This window comes from Carcharhinus amblyrhynchos, chromosome 10 (assembly GCF_965287045.1).
Source record: "Carcharhinus amblyrhynchos chromosome 10, sCarAmb.v2.hapA, whole genome shotgun sequence".
Taxonomy (NCBI): domain Eukaryota; kingdom Metazoa; phylum Chordata; class Chondrichthyes; order Carcharhiniformes; family Carcharhinidae; genus Carcharhinus; species Carcharhinus amblyrhynchos.
The window spans coordinates 57,817,963-57,838,538 of record NC_137333.1 but is presented as its reverse complement, the minus strand read 5'-3'; the positions used below and the strand labels follow the sequence as shown (position 1 = coordinate 57,838,538).

General features: G+C 41.3%; 2 protein-coding genes across 2 annotated transcripts in view; one reads left to right on the top strand and one right to left on the bottom strand.

Moving 5' to 3' along the window:
* The window catches only part of gab2 (GRB2-associated binding protein 2), a 294,459-nt gene that overhangs the window by 87,819 nt on the left and 186,064 nt on the right, over positions 1-20,576 (bottom strand). The window contains exon 2 of the mRNA XM_080197098.1: positions 13,899-14,199. Coding sequence (XP_080053224.1) covers positions 13,899-14,199 — 301 coding nt within the window. The remainder of the gene's footprint in view (positions 1-13,898; positions 14,200-20,576) is intronic.
* The window catches only part of LOC145348955 (ubiquitin carboxyl-terminal hydrolase 35-like), a 399,754-nt gene that overhangs the window by 213,925 nt on the left and 165,253 nt on the right, over positions 1-20,576 (top strand). The window lies entirely within an intron of this gene.

Below are 20,576 nucleotides of genomic sequence, written 5' to 3'. Positions count from 1 at the left end.
AAATATCATAGCCTTCAAATCTTTCTGTCCCTAAAAACACCTTGGGGGTGATCTTACTGGCCGTTCACGCCATGCTCCCTCTGCAGCAAAGTCAGGGAATTTGGCCGTCAGCAAAATCTCCGTTCACTGCGGCTGGATAGGAAAATCCCACCGGTGTGAATGGTGGTAAGATTCTAGCCATTGTTGCCTTACATAGAAACATAAAGCATAGAACATCACAGCACAGTACAGGTCCTTCGGCCCTCAATGTTGTGCCGAGCTATGTCCAATCCCAAGATCAAGCTATCCCCTCCTTATAATTCTGGAGTGCTCCATGTGCCTATCCAATAACCACTTGAAAGTTCCTAAAGTGTCCGACTCCACTGTCACAGCAGGCAGTACATTCCACACCCCAACCACTCTCTGAGTGAAGAAGCTACTTCGGATATCCCTCCTATATCTCCCACCATGAACCTTATAGTTATGCCCCCTAGTAACAGCTACATCCACCCAAAGAAATAGTCTCTGCACATCCACTCTATTAATCCCTCTCATCATCTTATAAACCTTTGTTAAGTCACCTCTCATCCTCCTCCACTCCAAAGAGAAAAGCCCCAGCTCCCTCAACTTTTCCTCATAAAACCTACCCTCCAAACGAGGCAGCATCCTGGTAAATCTCCTCCACACTCTCTCCAATGCTTCCACGTCCTTCTTATAATGAGATGACTAGAACTGCACACAGTATTCCAAATGTGGTCTCACCAACGTCCAATATAGTTGCAGCATAACCCCATGGCTCTCAAACTCAAACCCCCTGTTAATAAACGCTAACACACTATAAGCCTTCTTCATGGCTCTGTCCAGTTGAGTGGCAACCTTCAGAGATATGTGGATATGAATCCCAAGATCTCTCTGTTCTTCCACATTCCTCAGAACCCTGCCGTTGACCCTGTAATCTGCATTCAAGTTTGTCCTCCCAAAATGAATCACCTCACACTTATCAGGGTTAAACTCATTCTGCCACTTTTCAGCCCAGCTCTGCATCCTATCAATGTCTCTTTGCAGCCTGCAAGAGCCCTCCACCTCATCCACTACTCCACCAATCTTGGTGTCATCAGCAAATTTACTAACCCACCCTTCAGCCCCCTCTTCCAAGTCATTGATAAAAATCACAAATAGCAGAGGACCCAGCACTGACCCCTGTGGTACACCGCTAGTAACTGGCCTCCAGTCTGAAAATTTTCCCTCCACCACCACCCACTGTCTTCTATGATACAGCCAGTTACTTATCCCCCACCTCCTTATCTTCTTCATGAGCCTACCATGGGGAACCTTATCAAATGCCTTACTAAAATCCATGTATACAACGTCAACTGCTCTACCTTCATCCACACACTTAGTGACCTCCTCAAAGGATTCAATCAAATTTGTGAGGCAGGACTTACCCCTCACAAAACCATGTTGACTATCACAGATTAAACTGAGCCTTCCCAAATGGTCATAAATCCTATCTCTCAGGGCCCTTTCCATTAACTTACCGACCACCGAAGTAAGACTAACTGACCTATAATTACCAGGGACATTCCTATTTCCTTTCTTGAAAAGAGGAACAACATTTGCCACTCTCCAGTCCTCTGGCACTATTCCTGTGGACAGTAAGGACCCAAAGATCAAAGGTAAAGTCCCAGCAATCTCATCCCTTGCCTCCCAAAGTATCCTGGGATATATCCCATCTGGCCCAGGGGACTTATCCACCCTCAGGTTTTTCAAAATTGCTAATACATCTTCCCTCAGAACATCTACCTCCTCCATCCTATCAGCCTGTATCACGCATTCCTCCTCAAAAACATGGCCCCTCTCCTTAGTGAGCACTGAAGAAAAGTATTCATTCAATGCTTCACCGATCTCTTCTGACTCCATGCACAAGGTCCCACTACTGTCCTTGACTGGTCCTAACCTCACCCTGGTCATTCTTTTATTCCTCACATAAGGGTAAAAAGCTTTGGGGTTTTCTTTTATCTGACCCACCAAGGACTTCTCATGCCCCCTCCAAGCTCTCCTAAGCCCTTTCTTAAACTCATTCCTTGCAACCTTGTAACACTCAAACGACCCAAATGAATTTTGTTTTTTCATCCTTACATACGCTTCCTTTTTCCTTTTAACAAGACATTCAGCCTCCTTTGTGAACCATGGTTCCCTCACTCGGCCATTTCCTCTCTGCCTGCCAGGGACATACCTATCAAGGACACACGGTATTTGTTCCTTGAAAAAGCTCCACTTTTCTTTTGTGCCCATACCTGACAGTTTCTGCTCCCATCTTATGCTCCCTAATTCTTGCCTAATCGCATCATAATTACCCCTGCCCCAATTATAAACCTTGCTCTGCCGTACAGCCCTATCCCTCTCCATTGCGATAATGAAGGACACGGAATTGTAGTCACTATCTTCAAAGTGCTCTCCCACAAACAAATCTAACACTTGGCCTGGTGCATTACTCAGTACCAAGTCCAGTGTGGCCCCACCTCTTGTCGATTTATCCACATATTGTGTCAGGAAACTCTCCTGCACACACTGTACAAAAAGTGTCCTGTCCGAAATATTCAACCTATAAAGGTTCCAATCAATATTTGGAAAGTTAAAGTCGCCCATGATAACCACCTTCCACACCTATCCATAATCTGCTTTGTCATTTCCTCCTCCACATCTCTATTACTAATTGGGGGTCTATAGAAAACTCTTAACAACGTGACCGATTCTTTCCTATTTCTAACTTCAGCCCATGTTACCTCAGTAGGCAGATCGCCCTCGAAATGCCTTTAAGCAGCCGTTAAACTATCCTTGATTAACAGTGCTACTCCTCTACCTCTTTTACCGCCTTCCCTACTCTTGCTGAAATGTTTCTATGATCTAGATAGGCTGGGCGAATGGGCCAGGAAATGGCAAATGGAATTTAATGTTGGCAAGTGTGAGGTGGTCCACTTTGGTAGGAATAATGGTAGGAAGGACTATTACTTACGTGGCGAAAAACTGCAGCAGGCGACGATGCAGAGGGACCTCGGGGTCCTTGTGCATGAGTCGCAAAAACCCAGCTTGCAGGTGCAGCAGGTGGTCAGGAAGGCGAATGGGATGCTGGCCTTCATAGCGAGGGGGATTGAATATAAAAGTAGGGAGGTCTTGCTGCAGCTGTATAGGGCATTGGTGAGGCCGCAGCTGGAGTACTGTGTGCAGTTTTGGGTGCCGCACCTGCGCAAAGATATTTTGGCCTTGGAGGGAGTGCAGAGGAGGTTTACTAGGCTGATACCGGAGTTGAGGGGGTTGAGCTATGAGGAGAGGCTGAATAAACTAGGCTTGTACTCGGAGTTTAGAAGAATGAGGGGAGATCTCATTGAGACGTACAAGATGATGAATGGGATGGATAGGATAGAGGTGGAGAGACTCTTCCCACTCAAAAAAGACAGTAGGACTAGGGGGCACAGCCTCAAGATAAAGGGGGGGCGGTTTAGAACGGAGTTGAGGAGGAACTTCTTCACTCAAAGGGTGGTGAATCTCTGGAATTCTCTGCCCATTGAAGTGGTGGAGGCTGCCTCGCTAAATATTTTTAAGACGCGGGTTGATGGGTTTTTGATAAGAGAGGGGATTAAGGGTTATGGGGAGAGGGCGGGAAAGTGGAACTGAGCCACGACAGATCAGCCATGATCTTACTGAATGGCGGGGCAGGCTCGAAGGGCTAGATGGCCTACTCCTGCTCCTATTTCTTACGTTCTTATGTTCTTATTCCAGATGCATGGACTAACTTTTAATCCTCACCTTTGGACTCTCTCAATGACGCTGAATTGTTCTTTAACATTTTATGTTTCACCAAGTGTTCACCATTAGATCACTAAAAATCATTCTAAAGACTTGTCCCACAAATTACGTAAGAATTTACTGGCTACAGTTATAACACGGGTTGCTTCACTTCAGAACAATATTAAACTTCTTTTAAATTTTGTGTTCTTCCCTTGTAGAGTGACTTATTTGTGCTAGGACTCATTTTTGACTATTGAATGGCTAACTGATTTCTAAAGTCAATGGACTTCCTTTGGCCTTAATACTGTGCTGTGACAAGTCCTGATTGAAAATAGGGCCCTGAAGCACCACTCATTCTGGGACTGAATGATACTAGGCCATCTTGAACCTGATCCAGTTCAGAAAGGACTAAGTTAGATGCCTGATTGTGGGGATTTGAGGGACCTTGTCCAGCAGCAGCCCAAGTTATTTACGGGAACATATACATAGAACTCCTAATGTCTCATGCCCAGTTCTGCCCCAAGATGAAAAATTAGTATCATATATTCATCAGCTGCACACCTATACAGGTTTTGGGTACCCAGTAAGAAGCCATTTTGAGAATGCAGAATCAGTTTGGCTAGAGGTTATAGTTAGAGGTAGAGGTTTGGGTAGAAGTTATAGTTAAGAAAGCCCACCAACGCCTCTACTTACTCAGGAGGTTAAGGAAATTTGGCATGTCCACCAAGTCTCTCACCAACTTTTACAGATGCACCATAGAAAGCATTTAAGATAAGCATTTAAGCATAGAACGCAATCTGGTTGTATCGCACCTTTGTATGGCTCTTGCTTTATCCAAGACCGCTGGAAACTAAAATTGTCATAAATGAAGCCCAGGGCATCACACAAATCAATCTCCCATCCATTGACTCTGTCCAAATTTCCCACTGCCTCAGCAAAGCAGCCAGCATAATCAAGGCCCCCACGCACCCTAGGTATGCTCTCTTTCACCTTCTTCTGTCAGGAAAAAGATACAAAAATCTGAGGTCATGTACCAACCGACTCAAGGACAGCTTCTTCCCAGCCGCCATCAGACTTCTGAATGGATCTACCTCGTGTTAAGTTGATCTTTCTCAATACCCGAGCTTTGACTGTAACATTACACTCTACACCTTCTTCTTTCCTTCTCTATGTACTGTATGTTTTATCTGTATAGAATGCAAGAAACAATACTTCTCATCAAACACAATAACAAATCAAATCAAGGTAAGAAACAGCAGAGGTAAGGAGTCACTTGTGAGAGTCGTTTATAGGCCCGCGGCAGTAACTACACTGAAGGATGGAGCATACAGGAAGAAATAATGGAGACTTGTACGAAAGATACAGCAAAAATTATAGGTGATTTTAATCTGCACAAAGGTAGGACAAATCAGATTGGCAAAGGTAGTCTGGAAGCTGAATTTATAGGGGGAATTTTTCAGTCCCATCTGCCATGGGAATTGTTGCAGGCGAGGGGCAAGCCATGTAAAAATTGACCTCGGGCTGGATTTTTCAGTTTTGGGGCAATGGCAGCTGGAAAATCCTACCCATAGAGTTTATCGAGACAATTTCTTAGAGGAGTACATTTCAGAGTCAACCAGAGAGGAGGCTATTCCAGACTTGATAGTGTGCAATGTGGCAGGTTTAATTCATGACCTTATAGCAAATGAGATTCTAGGTAACATTAGTGATAACATTTGAATTTCACAATCAGTTTGAGGGAAAGGTGAGAAATATAGATTCAAGAGTAGGGTCTTAAACTTAAATAAAAGCAATTACAAGGATAGAGTTGGCCAAAGTGAACTGGGAGGAAAGATAAAAAGATTACTCAGTAGATACACATTGGCAGACATTGAAAGAGCAGTTTCCTAAATCTCAGTCAATTTCCAAATCAGTGATAAAGAATTACTGTGGTGCCAGGATTTTTGGATGCTGGGGTTTCCCTTCCTGATGAGTCAGTTGGAATTAATCTGTTGGGAGGAAGACCCGCCTCAGTGTGTTCCCGGCCAATCTATTTGATTGACAGCCCTCTAGTCTCAGCACTGCCAGATGTTGTAGTGGACGAGACTGGGCTGCAAGAAATCTCCAGGGTCCAATTCCCAGGGTCCACAATGAAATACGTTTCTGGGAGTTCGGGCACTGAGGGGTAGCAACACCTGCGTGTAGGCAAAAGGAGTAGGCATTTTGTGGAGAGGCTAGAACGGGATGGAGCAGCCACAGGGGCCAAATGTTTTGAGGAGGGTGGGGAAGATGCAAGGGAGGCTGTTGATAGAGGCACACTACCCCTTTTGCTCTGTTGATGAAGGCATCCTCCTTTCCCTTTTCCTCCCTGAGGCCTGAGCACAGTCACTTTTCAGGTTTACTTCCACCCTGAATTATTCTCAGCCTGAAAATTGAGGCTGGGCAGACAATGGCCATTAAGTACTCATTATTGGTCATGTAAAGGCCTCAAAGAATTTATGAGCTGGCGTTTGGCCTAGGCCTCGCCTGTCCTACTACAAAGCTGCAGCAAGATCAGAGGGGGTGTGTGGTCAGTGGTCACACCTGCCAACAAACTCGCTAACAGAGGAATGTAAAATTTGGGCCCAGGAGAAAGATGCACCATCTGTGACTAACTAAACAAGTTAAAGACAGCATCAAATTGAAAGGTAAAGTGTACAATACCATGAAGATTAGGGCAGATCACACAATATGACAGAATTTAGAAAGCAGCTAAAGTGATGAAAAAAATAATAATTGAGAAAGAAATTAGAGCGGTTGAGAAAGTTAGCTAGAAATGTAGAAACAAAGAGTAAGAATTTCTTTCAATATTTAAAAAGAAAAAGAATAACTAAAATGAGTATTGGTCCCTTAGAGAGTAAGGCTGGAGAATTAATAATGAGAAGTAGAGAAATGTTGAGCACTGATCTCAACTGTAGGAAACTCAAAAACATACCAAGAATGTTTGAGAATCAAGAGAAAGAAGGGAGGGTGGAACTTAAAACAATCACAATCCCCTGATGTGGTGATTTTCTCTTTAAAGGACAACACAGCAGAAGAAGATCACCTGGCATGAGGGACCAATCAGGACAAGAGTGGGTAATCACCCCAGTGCATAAAGCTCTCTCTTTGGCAGAAGACAGTCTGAAGCCATGTAGCCAGTGGGCAGCCAACCTCTCTACATTTTTCTCTTGATAAATAATAAATACTGTGTTCCTGAAGTATGTAGCATGCATCATTGCATTGGGAACGAAGATGGGGCAGATTATGAAGATACAGCCATTCAGTTTTAACAGAAGTCTGAAGAAAAATGACACTCACCTGAATGCCTGTTTTTGGATGAACAGACCCAGTGAGATATTGAGATGGTGTCAGGCCCTAAAGGATGGTGCAAGTGTGGATTGGCTGGTACAGTCAGAAGTTTAGAAACATATAGAAGAACAAAAAATGAAGAGAAAATAGTTTCCAGAAGTTGGTGCTGTTATTCATATTTTTTAAAAAGTGGAACTTGAGGAATAAAAAACAGGACATTACTGAAGAGACTTTTTTTAAAAAGAAGGAAGGAAGGAATGAGAGCACAGAAAGCAGTGATTAAAGTAAAAAAGAAAAAAAATGCCATGGGAACTGAAGGAGCTGCCCCATATGCACGGGAAATTGAAAAGGCTGAAAGGGGGTTGGGGGGATAATGGATGGACAGCACTGGATTGGCTAATGAATTTAACAAAGGAAGAAATGGGCACATCAAAAGAAGAAAAGATGGACTCTCCAGGCAGCTGGTTTTCTATTAGTGAAAAGGATAAGTTTTGGAGGGTTGAAACAGAAGTTTTAAAGTTAAAAAAAGTTCAAAGGAGAGCCTGTTTCACGTCAAAACTTCAAAAGCACAGGAAAAAGAGAGAGAAAACTGGCAACTGCTGACAGTTGAAAAAAAGGCTGACAGTATTAAAAAGGTAATGCATTCAATGCAGCAACCACAATAAGGAACAAAGGACAACAGACAAGAAGATTTACGATCCAAACAGAAAGCAATTCTCAAAAAAGGATTATAAGCAGCACAAGACCTCAGAGGAGGCAATAAGACCTCAGGGAAGATGTAATGTCAGACGTCAAAGGAGGAAATGAAGTGCTCAGGGAAGAAGCAATGGAAGGCTCCAGAGGAGGCACTGAAACACCCTAGGAGGGCAATGACAAAAGGACACAGATAGAGGGCAAAGAAAGACAATCAATGACCAAGTGAAGAGCAATGAAGAATTGTAGAATGGCAACAAGTCAAACTTCATCGGAGGCAAACCCGATCAACAATGAAGGCAAAAAGTGTTTAGTTGAAAGTAAGATAAATAGAAGTGAAGGCTGAAATTCTCTTGTCTCTCCCAATTCAGGGATCATAGTGACAACATTGGAAAGTTCAGCGAACCATTCAAAGGTGAATTGAACCTGGGGCGGGAATTTCTGGTCTTGGGTGCAAGCACAGCAGGAGAATCCTGCGAAGATTTCATTTATGAAATCTGTATCTCCAGTAAGAACATGGTGGATTCACGTCATAAGATGTGTGGAAATTAAAGATTTCAAAAGAAACTTGGAACTATTGAGAATAGGGAGGAATCAGCAAAAAGAATTAAAGCTCGAGAGAGGACATTGAAACAACAAGATGAAATGACCGAGAGCAAACTAAAAATATAGTTGCAAAAAAATTGACTAAATGAAATTAAAAAGAATTTAATGAGACAATGGAGAATAAGCTGAATTCCATGAAAAAGCAACGAGAAAATAAGAACTACTCCAGTAAAGAGCTGAATCAGGAGAATAAAAGCTTGAAGAAGGAAGTTTGACAATTAGAAATTAACTGAAAAGGTAAAAACATTAAAACTGACAGCAGGATCAGCAATTCAGAAAGAGAAAGAAACTGAGATTATGTGCCAGAACAAGATCGCTGAATTGGTCGCACAAATGGAAAAGTAGCAAGCCTGTATGAAAATGTTCCATGTGAGAACATATTTGGAACTGTACACAGTCAAAGCCTACCAACAAAAGTGTTTTTGTTTGACCGCACAAGCCTCAGGATATTATCAATGACCCATCAATAAATGTTTTTGAGCCTGTAGAAACCAAAGTACCTGATTGACCTGTTACAGACATAACTGATGTCCCCATGTAAGCAAGTAGTAATGAACTGCCTGTGCTAGAAGAGGTACCTGTTATTTGCAGTTCCTGTTAGTGTTGATCCGGTGGAAGCATCTTAGACTACAAAATTACATCTCTCTACAAGAAACAAAGAAGATGCGATTTATAATTATCCAACTTATGTGTATAATGTTATAATTAGAATTTGGGCTTGAGTAACTTAGTTTTGAAGCTTGTATAAGACAGTTAAAGTGGGAGGGATGTGGTGATTGTCCTTTAAAGGACAACACACCAGTAGAGGATCACCTGGCTTGGAGGACCATTTAGGACAGGAGTGGGAAATCACCCCAAGGGGTAGCTCTCTGTTCGGCAGAAGACTATCTGAAGAAATGTAGTAGACATGTAGGGACTGGGACAGCTGGTGGGCTGTTCCTGGGCAGCCAGGGGGCTGCTGGTCTCTTTACAGTTTTTACTCGTTGATAAATACCCTCAGTGTTCCTGACAAAGTCTGTGAGCGTGCATCATTACACCAGGGAAAATGTACTAGGAAAGCTATTCAAACTGAAGGTTGACAAGTCCCCTGAAACTGACGGCTTTCATCGTAGAGTCTTAACAAAAGTGCTGTAGAGATAATGGATGTATTGATTCTGATCTTCCAAATTCCCTACATTCTAGAAAGATCCCAGTAGATTGGATCTTACAAGTGTGGAAGATGGGAGGTCCACAATTAGATTAATATCAGTAATTAGACATAGGCTGGAATGTGATACTGTGTAATTAATTTCTTAATTGCCCCATTTGGACTTGCCTCATTAAAATTAACTACTTTTATAACAACATGATGCCTAATTCAGTCCCAAAAGTGTTCTTGTTCGTCATGGAATTCTTCAACCCACATAAAGGAGAGACCAACTTTACAGCAGGATTTTTTTTTAACAGGTCACAACATCGTAACGTTGCAATCAGTAGCCAAATGGAACAGACATAGCTACTAATTATAATGTTCACTTGTCAAACACAATTTTAAACACTAAAAATTTAATCAGTCATTAGATAATTAGATATCCCTCTATTATTCTTCATACAAGCAAGGTCATAGTGGGCATTTAATTTTGCTTTGCGGAGTAAACATGATGCATAGAATAGTTTCTAGCTGAGAAGGATCAATTTTATGCTGATTTTTATCTGATTTATTATATTTCCATACAGTGTTGCCAAATTCTCCAGTTGATACAAAATGTGCAACTTTGAGATAGAGCCAATTAAACAGGGCCATGCAGCAGGTCTGATAAATAAAGGATTTGGGTCCAAACCTGAACAATCAGTACCCCATACTTCCAAAGATTTCATCCATGTCTGATACAGGCGTAAAAGGTTTAATATGCATCATTTTCATTTATTCAAATTCTACATACTTTTCAAAGATTACTCATAATACACATGTGCAATATTTAAGGAAGTGAAAAATGAAACTCTAAACACAGGTGCACAACTTATATCATCAAAATCGAATGGAACATAAAAACTTGGAGCTGGAGTAGGTCATTTTGCCTTTCATGTTTGCTCTGTGCAATTCAATCAGATCATAGCTGATCTTCTATCCCAGATCCATCTTCCTGCACTATCATCATTATTCCTTAATTGATGCTCAGAGATTTGTCAACCTGTTTTAAATACACTCAAAAGACTATATATCCACAGTTCTCTGAGGGAGAGAATTCTAAAGGTTCACAACCCTTTCAGTGAAGATGTTTCTCCTCCTCTCAGTTCTAAATGGCTGACCCTTTATTCTAAAACAGGTCCTGTGTTTTAGATTGCCCAGCCAGGATAAGCATTTTTTCAGCATCTATCCTATCAGGCCATATAAGAATTTGAATTGTTTCCATTGTATTGCTTCCCATTCTTATAAACCCCATAGAATATAGGCCTAATCTACTTGGTCTCTCAACATAAGAGAAACTCATTGTCCCAGGAACCAGTTTACTGAACCTTTATTGAACTCCCTCAAGGGCCTATATATCCTTCCTTCAGTAGAGACACCAGAAATTCAGATAATACTCTCAGTATGGTCTCATCAATGCTCTGTACAATTATAGAAAAACTTGTTTACTCATCCTCTTGTCCAATCACTTTGCAACAAAAGCAACTATATCATTTATCTTCTTACTTGCTTGCTTTGCCTGCATGTGAATTTTCTGAGATTCATGTACAAGGACACCCAGGTCTCTCTGAATGTCAACATTTCCTAGCCTATCACCATTCTAAAAATTACATGCTTTTTAAAAAAATTTCTCCTATGAACTTCACACATTGCCACATTGTATTCCAGCCTCCATGCACTGGCCCCTTCATCCAACCTCTGCAGCCTTTTTGCATCCTGATTACTTTCCCACCTAACCTGAAACTGTTGCCACAATTGGATATGTTACACGCAGACTCTCATCAAAGTCATTACTATAGATTATAAATAGAAAGCTCCGGTATTAATCCTATCAGTGTCCTGCCAACCCAAACATTTTCCATCTGTTCCTATATTTTCTGTCCACTAACCAGTTCTCAACCCATGCTAATATCTTATCCCAATCCCATGTGTTCTAATAGAATGTACAAGTGTGTATCTTGAACAACATTGTTCATTGAGGAAAGAAAAACTTGTTAATGTTTATTGCAGAATTTAAATTCTAGGACTGCTTCAAGAAACACTATCAACCCATTTTTAAACAGATGCATATTTATTAAACATGCATTGACTAATCAAGTTTTCTGCTGGCTAGCCTCCCATTTTCCTCCCTCCATAAGCTTGAACTAAGCCAAATTGGTGCTGTCCATATTCCAATTCTCACCATGCCCCACTCACCTTTCTGCTCACTAACTTACATTGGCCCCCAAGTCAAGCAATGCTTTGAATTTCAATTCTCATCCTTGTGCTCTAATGTTTCCACAGCCTAGTTCCCACTCTATCGCTGTAACCTCCTCCAGATACACAATCTAAAATCCACCTCCCCCCCAACCTCTCCTCCTGTCTCCTTCTCTCTCCTTTTTAAGACACTGCTTAAAACCTAAGGGTGCGATCTTACCAGCCGTTCATACCCCACTCCCACTGCAGCCAGGATAGACAATTTGCTGCCCAGCCAAATCTCTGTTCACTGCAGCAGGACCAGAGAATCCTGCCGGTGTGAACGGCTGTAAGATTCTGGCCTAACCCTTTGATTTTTGAAGATTGGGTGGCATGATGGTACAGTGGTTAGCACTGCTATCTTGCAGCGCCAGAGACCCGAGTTCCATACCTGGCTTGGATCACTGTCTGTGTGGAATTTGCACATTCTCCCAGTGTCTGGATTTCCTCCGGGTACTCCGGTTTCCTCCCACAGTCTAAAAGACATGTTGGTTAGGTGCATTGGCGATGCTAAATTCTCCCTCAGCATACTGAACAGGCACCAGAGTGTGGCGACTAGGGGATTTTCACAGTAACTCCGTTGCAGTGTGAATGTAAGCCTACTTGTGGCTATTAAATAAACTTTGTAAAATCATCTGTCCCTATATCTGCTTATGTGAATTGCTATCAAGTTTTGTTTGATAACGCTCTTATAAAGTGCCCTGGACATTATACCTCATTTTAAGGTAGTCCATAAATGAAAGTCGATTCAAACATTAGCTCTCTATCTCTCTTCACGGATGCTGCCAGACCTGCTAAGTATTTCCAGCACTTGCAGTTTTTATTTCTGATTTCCAGAATCCACAGCATTTTTCTTTTATAGAAAAGTAAATCATTGTTGCTGTTTGTATAATTGGGTAGTTTCTACAGCAATGGAAAAACACGTAACAACTGCATTTCAATGTCTTTGTTCAGCTGGCCTTTTAGCTGAAGTGAAACAGTACTTTATTCGGTCTTCCCTCATCCCTACAAGAAGAGGGATGATTCTTGTATGCCAACGACCAAAAAATTCCTTGCTGACATGGTGGGCAATAAGGACTTCAGTTACTGAAGAGAGCTGGAGTCCAAAAATCACTGCTCTGAATATAAAACCACTTGTGATATTGTTGTGTTCAGAGACAGTGCTGCCTACAGAGGCTCCAGGGGAAACCAATTCCATTAGCAGTGGCTACCAATTCCAATGCTGTAAACCAGCAACACAAATGCATCACAAGGGGGCTAAATGTTGAATTGCAACTTTTCTTTTATTCATTATCTTATTGTGCCAAATGCATCTGACCAATGGATGTCACTTGCGCAGTTCAAAAAAGATGAGGTGAATTCTTCACTCAACAAAGTAAAGGAAGTCAATACTTAGAATGAAATACACCATCCAATTCTTTCACCCTGTATAACTGTTAGTCACTTCAGTGTCAGATAAAGTACCACTGACAGCAGAATACAACTCCTTGTATCTCCGAACTTCAAACTCAGAAAACTGTAATTTTTCTTTCAGTTCTATTTTAAGACCTCTGTGCTGGCAAAACGTTTTCCCATACCCACTTTAAACTGTGGTTGAGGGGTCTGGATTTACATCCAGATTCCAGAGATGAACAAGCTGAGTATTAATCCAATACATCATCCAGTTCCTTATCCACGAAGGGAAGGCTGAAAATGCTAGCCCCACTGGCAGCTGAAAAGTGAAAATGCATTCTTTGAGGGTTTCAACCCAAAATAACGCCTTATTCTTAGGCCTGTAATGTGCTCCCACCATGTTCTGTTTTAGGTTTAGATTTCCAGCCAGTTCCAGTGGTTTTCACAACATTTGATAAATGATTCTTGTGCATTTGAAGTGAAACAGAAAGCCTCGCAGGATTATTACTTTGTAATTAAGTATTCTAATAATTGTCCATTTGAACATATTGGAAACATAACTGTACTCCAATAAAAGTAAATAATTGTGCTGTTACGGTACATTTATTGCTGCCTGATGTGTTAAAATCAAGAAGCAAACATGCAACTGCCAAATGGGAAAAAGGGGCAATGGACTGTAGCTAGGAAGTGCTACATCAGAAGATTTTAATGTTGTGTATTTTGTTACCTGCATTCTCATCAGACTGGTTGAATCCACAGATCTGGCAGATGGATCGAACCCACTTGTTCATTTCTTCCTCAGTCTCTGCCACCAGATAAAAGGTACGGTCAATTGTCTTGATGTCAAAAACAAAGCTGTCTTGAAACTCTTTCTTTTTGAACGTTAGTCCTGCATCAACTTGCTCACAGAAGTGAAGATCTATCACACGGATTGGTTTTTTGGAATGGATGTTTTTGTAGTACTCTAGAACATCAGGGTCTCCACTCATCCGTCCACTACGCAGAATGAACCAACGTCTTTTCCAGGTCTAAGAAATGAATTTAATACAGGAAGCGTTAAGGTGGTACACATTGCAATCTGATTCCCATTCATTTGTATCAATCATCAGCTTCTCTAATCTAGTTACATTTTCAGTAACATTTTATTCAAAACTTTCCAGGGAGCTTTTAATTGTTCTTTTAGATAATGGTAATCTGTATTGAAACCAGGTTAAAACTGCTTGACTGATGTACAAAACAGAAGATGGAACTCAGATCCATAATGTCATATGATAGGAGATCAGAAGTTTGTTTTCACACAGAGTCACTTTCTATAATAAGGTATCAGGTAAAGAAGCAACACCTTTCTGTTGGGAAACTGAAAATTAGAAGGAATGATCTCATCAGCATGTGGTCCTGAACCTTATAGCGACCAACTGGAGAGTAGGACAGACATTGGCTTAGAAACTAGCCACTACATAGGCACCTGTTTGAAAAAGGATTTGCTGAAGGAACAAAAGTATCGGATATACATTACATAAATAGATTGCGTTAAAAGGAAGAGTTGTTTATTAACTTGGGTTGCAGGTGGTCAGATAGAGTGTCACCCGTAAATCCAACAGCCATGTGGTCTCATATCAGCTCAGTTTTTTTCAACCAGTTAATACAGCTTGTTGATAAAGACATCTACCAGTTACCTCGTTTCTGGACCCTTGTCAAATCTGGCACTTTCCAATATTTTGTTAGTCAGTAAATTAAAATAATTATCAAAGGCTTTTAAGATTTCTTTGAATTTGTCTGATGTTTCCTTAATGCCTCATCTTGCTATAACATCACCAGCAACTGCTCCAATAGATTACATTTTGACTTATTCAGCCTTAGACTTATTGTCCAATCGAGATGCAATTCTGAATCTTAAAAGTCTCTTCCTCCTGAATCCCTACACCCAAATAGGTGTGGCAAAGTGAATTTGGAATCCACAGTTGTTTTGGGATGTTTGCTTTATTAATGGAGTTTTCCTCTGCTAATCAGCCTTTCACTGATTTTGGTAACATCCTTCAACTTTGCAGAGTTTAAAACTAATCACTGGGAGTTACTATTAAGCTCTGTTCACTGCTTTCTGTCCACTGGGGAATTGTGCTGTTTTAAAAAACTATTGCTGTCTTGCGGCTGCCATGCATGATAGCGCCAACCTCGGACCCAGAGAGTCTGAAAACCTGCACTTTTCCAGTGGAATCTGCTTACTACACCATTAATGTGAAACTTTTGAACCTTTTTCAATGTTTGGTTACCATTCCTCAATTGTTACTAGGCTCTTTGACTCTATTACTGGATCAGGGATTTTTTACAGACCACCACATGATATGCTGCAGGTCTTATTCAGCTGATCAAGTTTCTTTTTCTGCCTGTCTTTCTGCCTCCATGCCATCTATGGAACTCTTTTTGGAGATTTTCACTGTTTCACAAAAGTCTTCATTTTGGCATTCTTTTTTCAGCTCAGACTGACAAACTCAAAGTTAATTTTTGGAGGTTTTGGGGTCTTTCATAGCTGTCATCCCAGTGACCACTATGTTGTAAAATCTTATCTCTGAGTCCATGTCATATGTTGGTTGTGATTGGCTAATGAACAATTAAAGAGACATAACCATGTCTGATCGTTAACTTGTTTATTAGATAAACAAAACTATATATAGATATCCAGTTTACAATCTAAGCCATGAGCCTTCTACTCTGTGACTCTTAGTTATGTGTTTCTCTTTTAAATTATCATGTGGGTGGCACTGTTTCTGTAGTCCCACACATTTACCCTTTCAACCCTGAATACTCTAAAACTACAAACTGAAGCCACTAGGGTGAGTTCTGCACTGTTGTAATTGATTAAATTCAGTTTAAGTTAGTCAAAATTCAAAATTATTTCAGTGTTACCAGGACTAATGTTATTGGAACGTGGATCCACTTTGGGACAGCGGGGAATGGTGAATCTACACTTCCATGTCTCCTTTAACAGTTACATGCATTCAATTCAGGAGGGATTATTGAAAAATAACAACTTGATCTTTGCAACATTATGGAATTGAAAACAATTGAAGAAAACAAATCTGACATATTTAAATCCTTGGACTCTCAATTGGATTCAGAATAATTCCTTTTGTACTTGCATGAATTTCATGGTATTCTATCAGTCCCAAATTCCTATTGCTTAGGCACTCTGAAGGTTCATGGACAATTAGGAAGATGATACCACCTTGTTCCTGTCATGCCTTTGTGAAATTCCACAGAGATTTATCAATGGCACATATATGGGTAGCATTGTGGCATAGTGGCATGCACTGCTGCCTGACAGCACCAGGTTCAATTCCTATCTGGGTGACTGTGTGGAGTTTTCATCTTCTTCTTCCTGTATCGGTGTGCGTTTCCTCTGGGTGCTCCAGTTTTATTTTGATTGGCCATAATAAATTGCCCCTTAGTGTCAAAGGGATTAGCAGGGGAAATACATGGGGTTATGGGGATAGGGCCTGTGTGGGATTGTTAATGCAAGCTCAATGGGCTGAATGGCCTCCTTCTGCACTGTAGTGATTCTATGTACACAAAAAGTAATAAGACAGACAACAGTACAAATATAGTGCCATAAAAGCATTTTGTTCAAACATACACAAATGACCATTGAATGTGACAAGTCTGTTTTAAAGTCAGTTATGGCAAACATTGAAAATATGTTCTATTTTGTTAGTGGACACATTCCTGCACTAAATACTGCATAACATAGTACTGATATTGTTGAGGGTCCCTTTCAATTACACTGGTAATGTATTTCAGTTCCAATTTCACATGAGCAATCACCTTTCACGCATTTGTTCATGTGTTCATCAATGGGTTGGGTCAAATGGCTTGTTATATTTTACTTCTGCATATTTCATTCATCATTATTGTGATGAACTGGAAATGAGTCACAAAATCTCTGGGCCTTGGTCTACCACAAGTGGGGGTTAGAAAACAACAGCAATCATTGTTCACTGGTCTAGTGTGAGTCAGCAGGTTGTCCATTGTCTAGTCTGTGTCAGTAAGTTGAGGGTTCAAAGCATACTCCAGAGACTTGAGCATAAATCGAGGCCGGCAGTGCTGTAGAGAGGGATTGTTATCATGACAGAGGTGTTGTCTCTTGGCTGAGATGTTAATCCAAGGCCCAGTTGGCCCAGTCAGGTGATTATAAAAGATTCTATGGGACTACTTTGAAAACGATCGGGGGGAATTATCTCCAGTGTCCTAGCGAAAATTAATCCTTCAACCAACATCACTAAAACAGAATATTGTGTCAATATTGCCTTGCTGTTCCTGAGAGTTTGCTGTGCACAAATTAGCTGCTATGTTTCCTACATTGCAACAATGATTACACTTTAAAAATAATTAATTGTTGTAACACATTTGAGATGCCCTGAAGTTATAAAATGAGCTATATAAATTGAAGTCTTAGTGCCTTTAACAACATAAAATATCACAATACTACAAAGATTGACACCAATTCAAGTAAGATACAAAGTGGGATAACTAAACATATGGTGGAAGAGATAAATTTTAGAGAGGATTTAACAGAAAGAGATGAAGTGGATAAATGGGAATTTCAGAGCATATGGCCTACGTGGCTGAAGATATAGCTGTCACATGAAGTTTTCAACTGTGTCCCAGGTCCAATCCAAGGGAGTGGGTGATGTGTACAAATGGATCAGGCACCCAGTGTATTTTAGGTGCCACTTGCATTGTGGCCCTTTGACAGGGATTTTAGTTTAACACCTTTCCCTCTTTTGTGGCCAGAGGTTGGACCATTACCAGAGGAAAACATGTTATACTTTTCAGTTGTCTATCATAATTCATTACTTTTTTTTCTATTCCAGGAGATTACATGACTACAAGTGGGAGCAGACATTGGGAATCAAGGTACCTAGTTAGCTCATGATTATAACAGGCAGGGTTACAGGATCATATGGTATTTTTCTGTCCTCTTCATTTGTTTGTATGAGTATGGGACCACCTACTACGACTGTGTAAGTACATTATCAAGCTAACTAGCCCAAACAAATCACTCTTCTATTTATATCAGAGCCGCCAATACTTAATCCTGGTGTGAGAATTTTAGTTTGTTGATTGTATACAAGACAATGTTCATCTCGACTTTGCACCACTCACTGGACCTCATTTGCCAGCAGTGCACCTCAAGTGTGCTGCACTGATTTTCCAACCATTTATCACTGATAGTAGTGCACAGTGTGTACCTGGAGGAACCCTGCTGCTGGCTGTGGCTCTCTGCTGTTTTATTGGAAAATTACCCAACTTATACGAAAATAGAGCATGGTTAAAACAGTGAAGTAGTTTCTGTCATGTCTGAAAAGATCAGTCAGTGGCATTAATATAGTTGTCATTTCTTTTTCTAACGGAGGAAACAGTCAATTCCCGTTCACTACCACCCTCCAACTACTGAACTTGTTCTCACATTGAACAATCGATCTTGCAATCCCATTCACTATAGTTCACAGCTGCCTTGAACTTCCTCCATTCTGCTTCCTGTAAGGACTCTTAATTCCTACAATTTTTGTTTCTATTGCATTTGTTCAGATGATACAACCTTTCATACTGGCGATTCTAATATGTCTTCCTTTTCTCTCATTTGAGTATTCCCTCCACCATGGTTGATAGGCAACTCAACTGTGTCTGCTTTATTTTTCACACTTCTGCTTTCACGCTTCCCTCCACCTTGCAGAAGCATGTTTGAGTTTTCCTTGCCACACTTCCACCAGCCTCAAATTCATGGAATCATCCATCTTAATTTCACCACCTCCAGCATGATGCCACCACCATCCTCTCAACTGCTCTTTCAGCATTTGGAAGGAACCATTCCCTCGATGACATCCTGTTCCACTCCTCAGTCATCCCCCTCAGCCCCTCCACATTCCATTCAGTTTTCCTTGCAAATGCAGGAGGTGCACCACCTGCCATTTAACTTCCTTCCTTATCATCCAAGAGTCCAAACACACCTCCCAGCTGAAACAATGAGTTTCTTTCAACTGAGTACAAACTGGTCTTCTGTACAACGGGAGGACCTATTGCAAACTGGGTGACCACTTTTTCTGGGTACCTCTGCTCAGTCTAGAAATGTGACCTAGAACTTCCTGGAACTTGTCGTTTTATTTCTCCGCCTTGATCCCATTCTGACCTTCATGTCCTTGTCTGGCCATAGCATTCCAATGAAGCTCAACAAAAGTTCAAGGAACAGCACCACATCTCTTGATTGGGCACTTTACAGCCTTTGAGATTCACTCAATATTGAGTTCATCATTATTACATCTTAACCTCTGCCCAAATTTTGTTTCTTTACCCACTTTTTTTTGAGAAAGTGACCAAAGAGGTGGATGGGGGTAAGGCAGTGGATGTGGTGTATATGGATTTTAGTAAGGCGTTTGATAAGGTTCACCATGGTAGGCTTCTGCAGAAAATGCAGATGTATGGGATTGGGGGTGATCTGGGGAATCGGATCAGGAATTGGCTAGCAGATAGGAGACAGAGGGTGGTGGTTGATGGTAAATATTCATCATGGAGTTCAGTTACGAGTGGTGTGCCTCAGGGGTCTGTTTTGGGGCCACTGCTGTTTGTAATTTTTATTATTAATGATCTGGATGAGGGTATAGTTGGGTGGATTAGTAAATTTGCTGATGACACCAAAGTCGGAGGTGTGGTAGATAGTGAGGAAGGGTGTCATAGTTTGCAGGAGGACTTAGACAGGTTGCAGAGCTGGGCCGAGAGGTGGCGGATGGAGTTTAATGCGGAGAAGTGTGAGGTAATTCACTTTGGTAGGAATAACAGATGTGTTGAGTATAGGGCTAACGGGAGGACTTTGAATAGTGTGGATGAGCAGAGGGATCTAGGTGTATGTGTACATAGATCCCTGAAAGTTGGGAATCAAGTAGATAAGGTTGTTAAGAAGGCATACGGTGTCTTGGCGTTTATTAGTAGGGGGATTGAATTTAGGAGTCGCAGCGTTATGTTGCAACTGTACACAACTCTGGTGTGGCCGCACTTGGAGTACTGTGTGCAGTTCTGGTCCCCACATTACAGGAAGGATGTGGAGGCTTTGGAGAGGGTGCAGAGGAGGTTTACCAGGATGTTGCCTGGTATGGAGGTGAGGTCCTATGAGGAGAGGCTGAGGGATTTGGGGTTGTTTTCGCTGGAAAGAAGGCGGCTAAGAGGGGATCTTATTGAAACATATAAGATGATTAGAGGTTTAGATAGGGTGGATAGCGATAGCCTTTTTCCTCTGATGGAGAAATCTAGCACGAGGGGGCATGGCTTTAAATTAAAGGGGGGTAGTTATAGGACGGATGTCAGGGGTAGGTTCTTTACCCAGAGGGTGGTGAGGGATTGGAATGCCCTGCCTGCT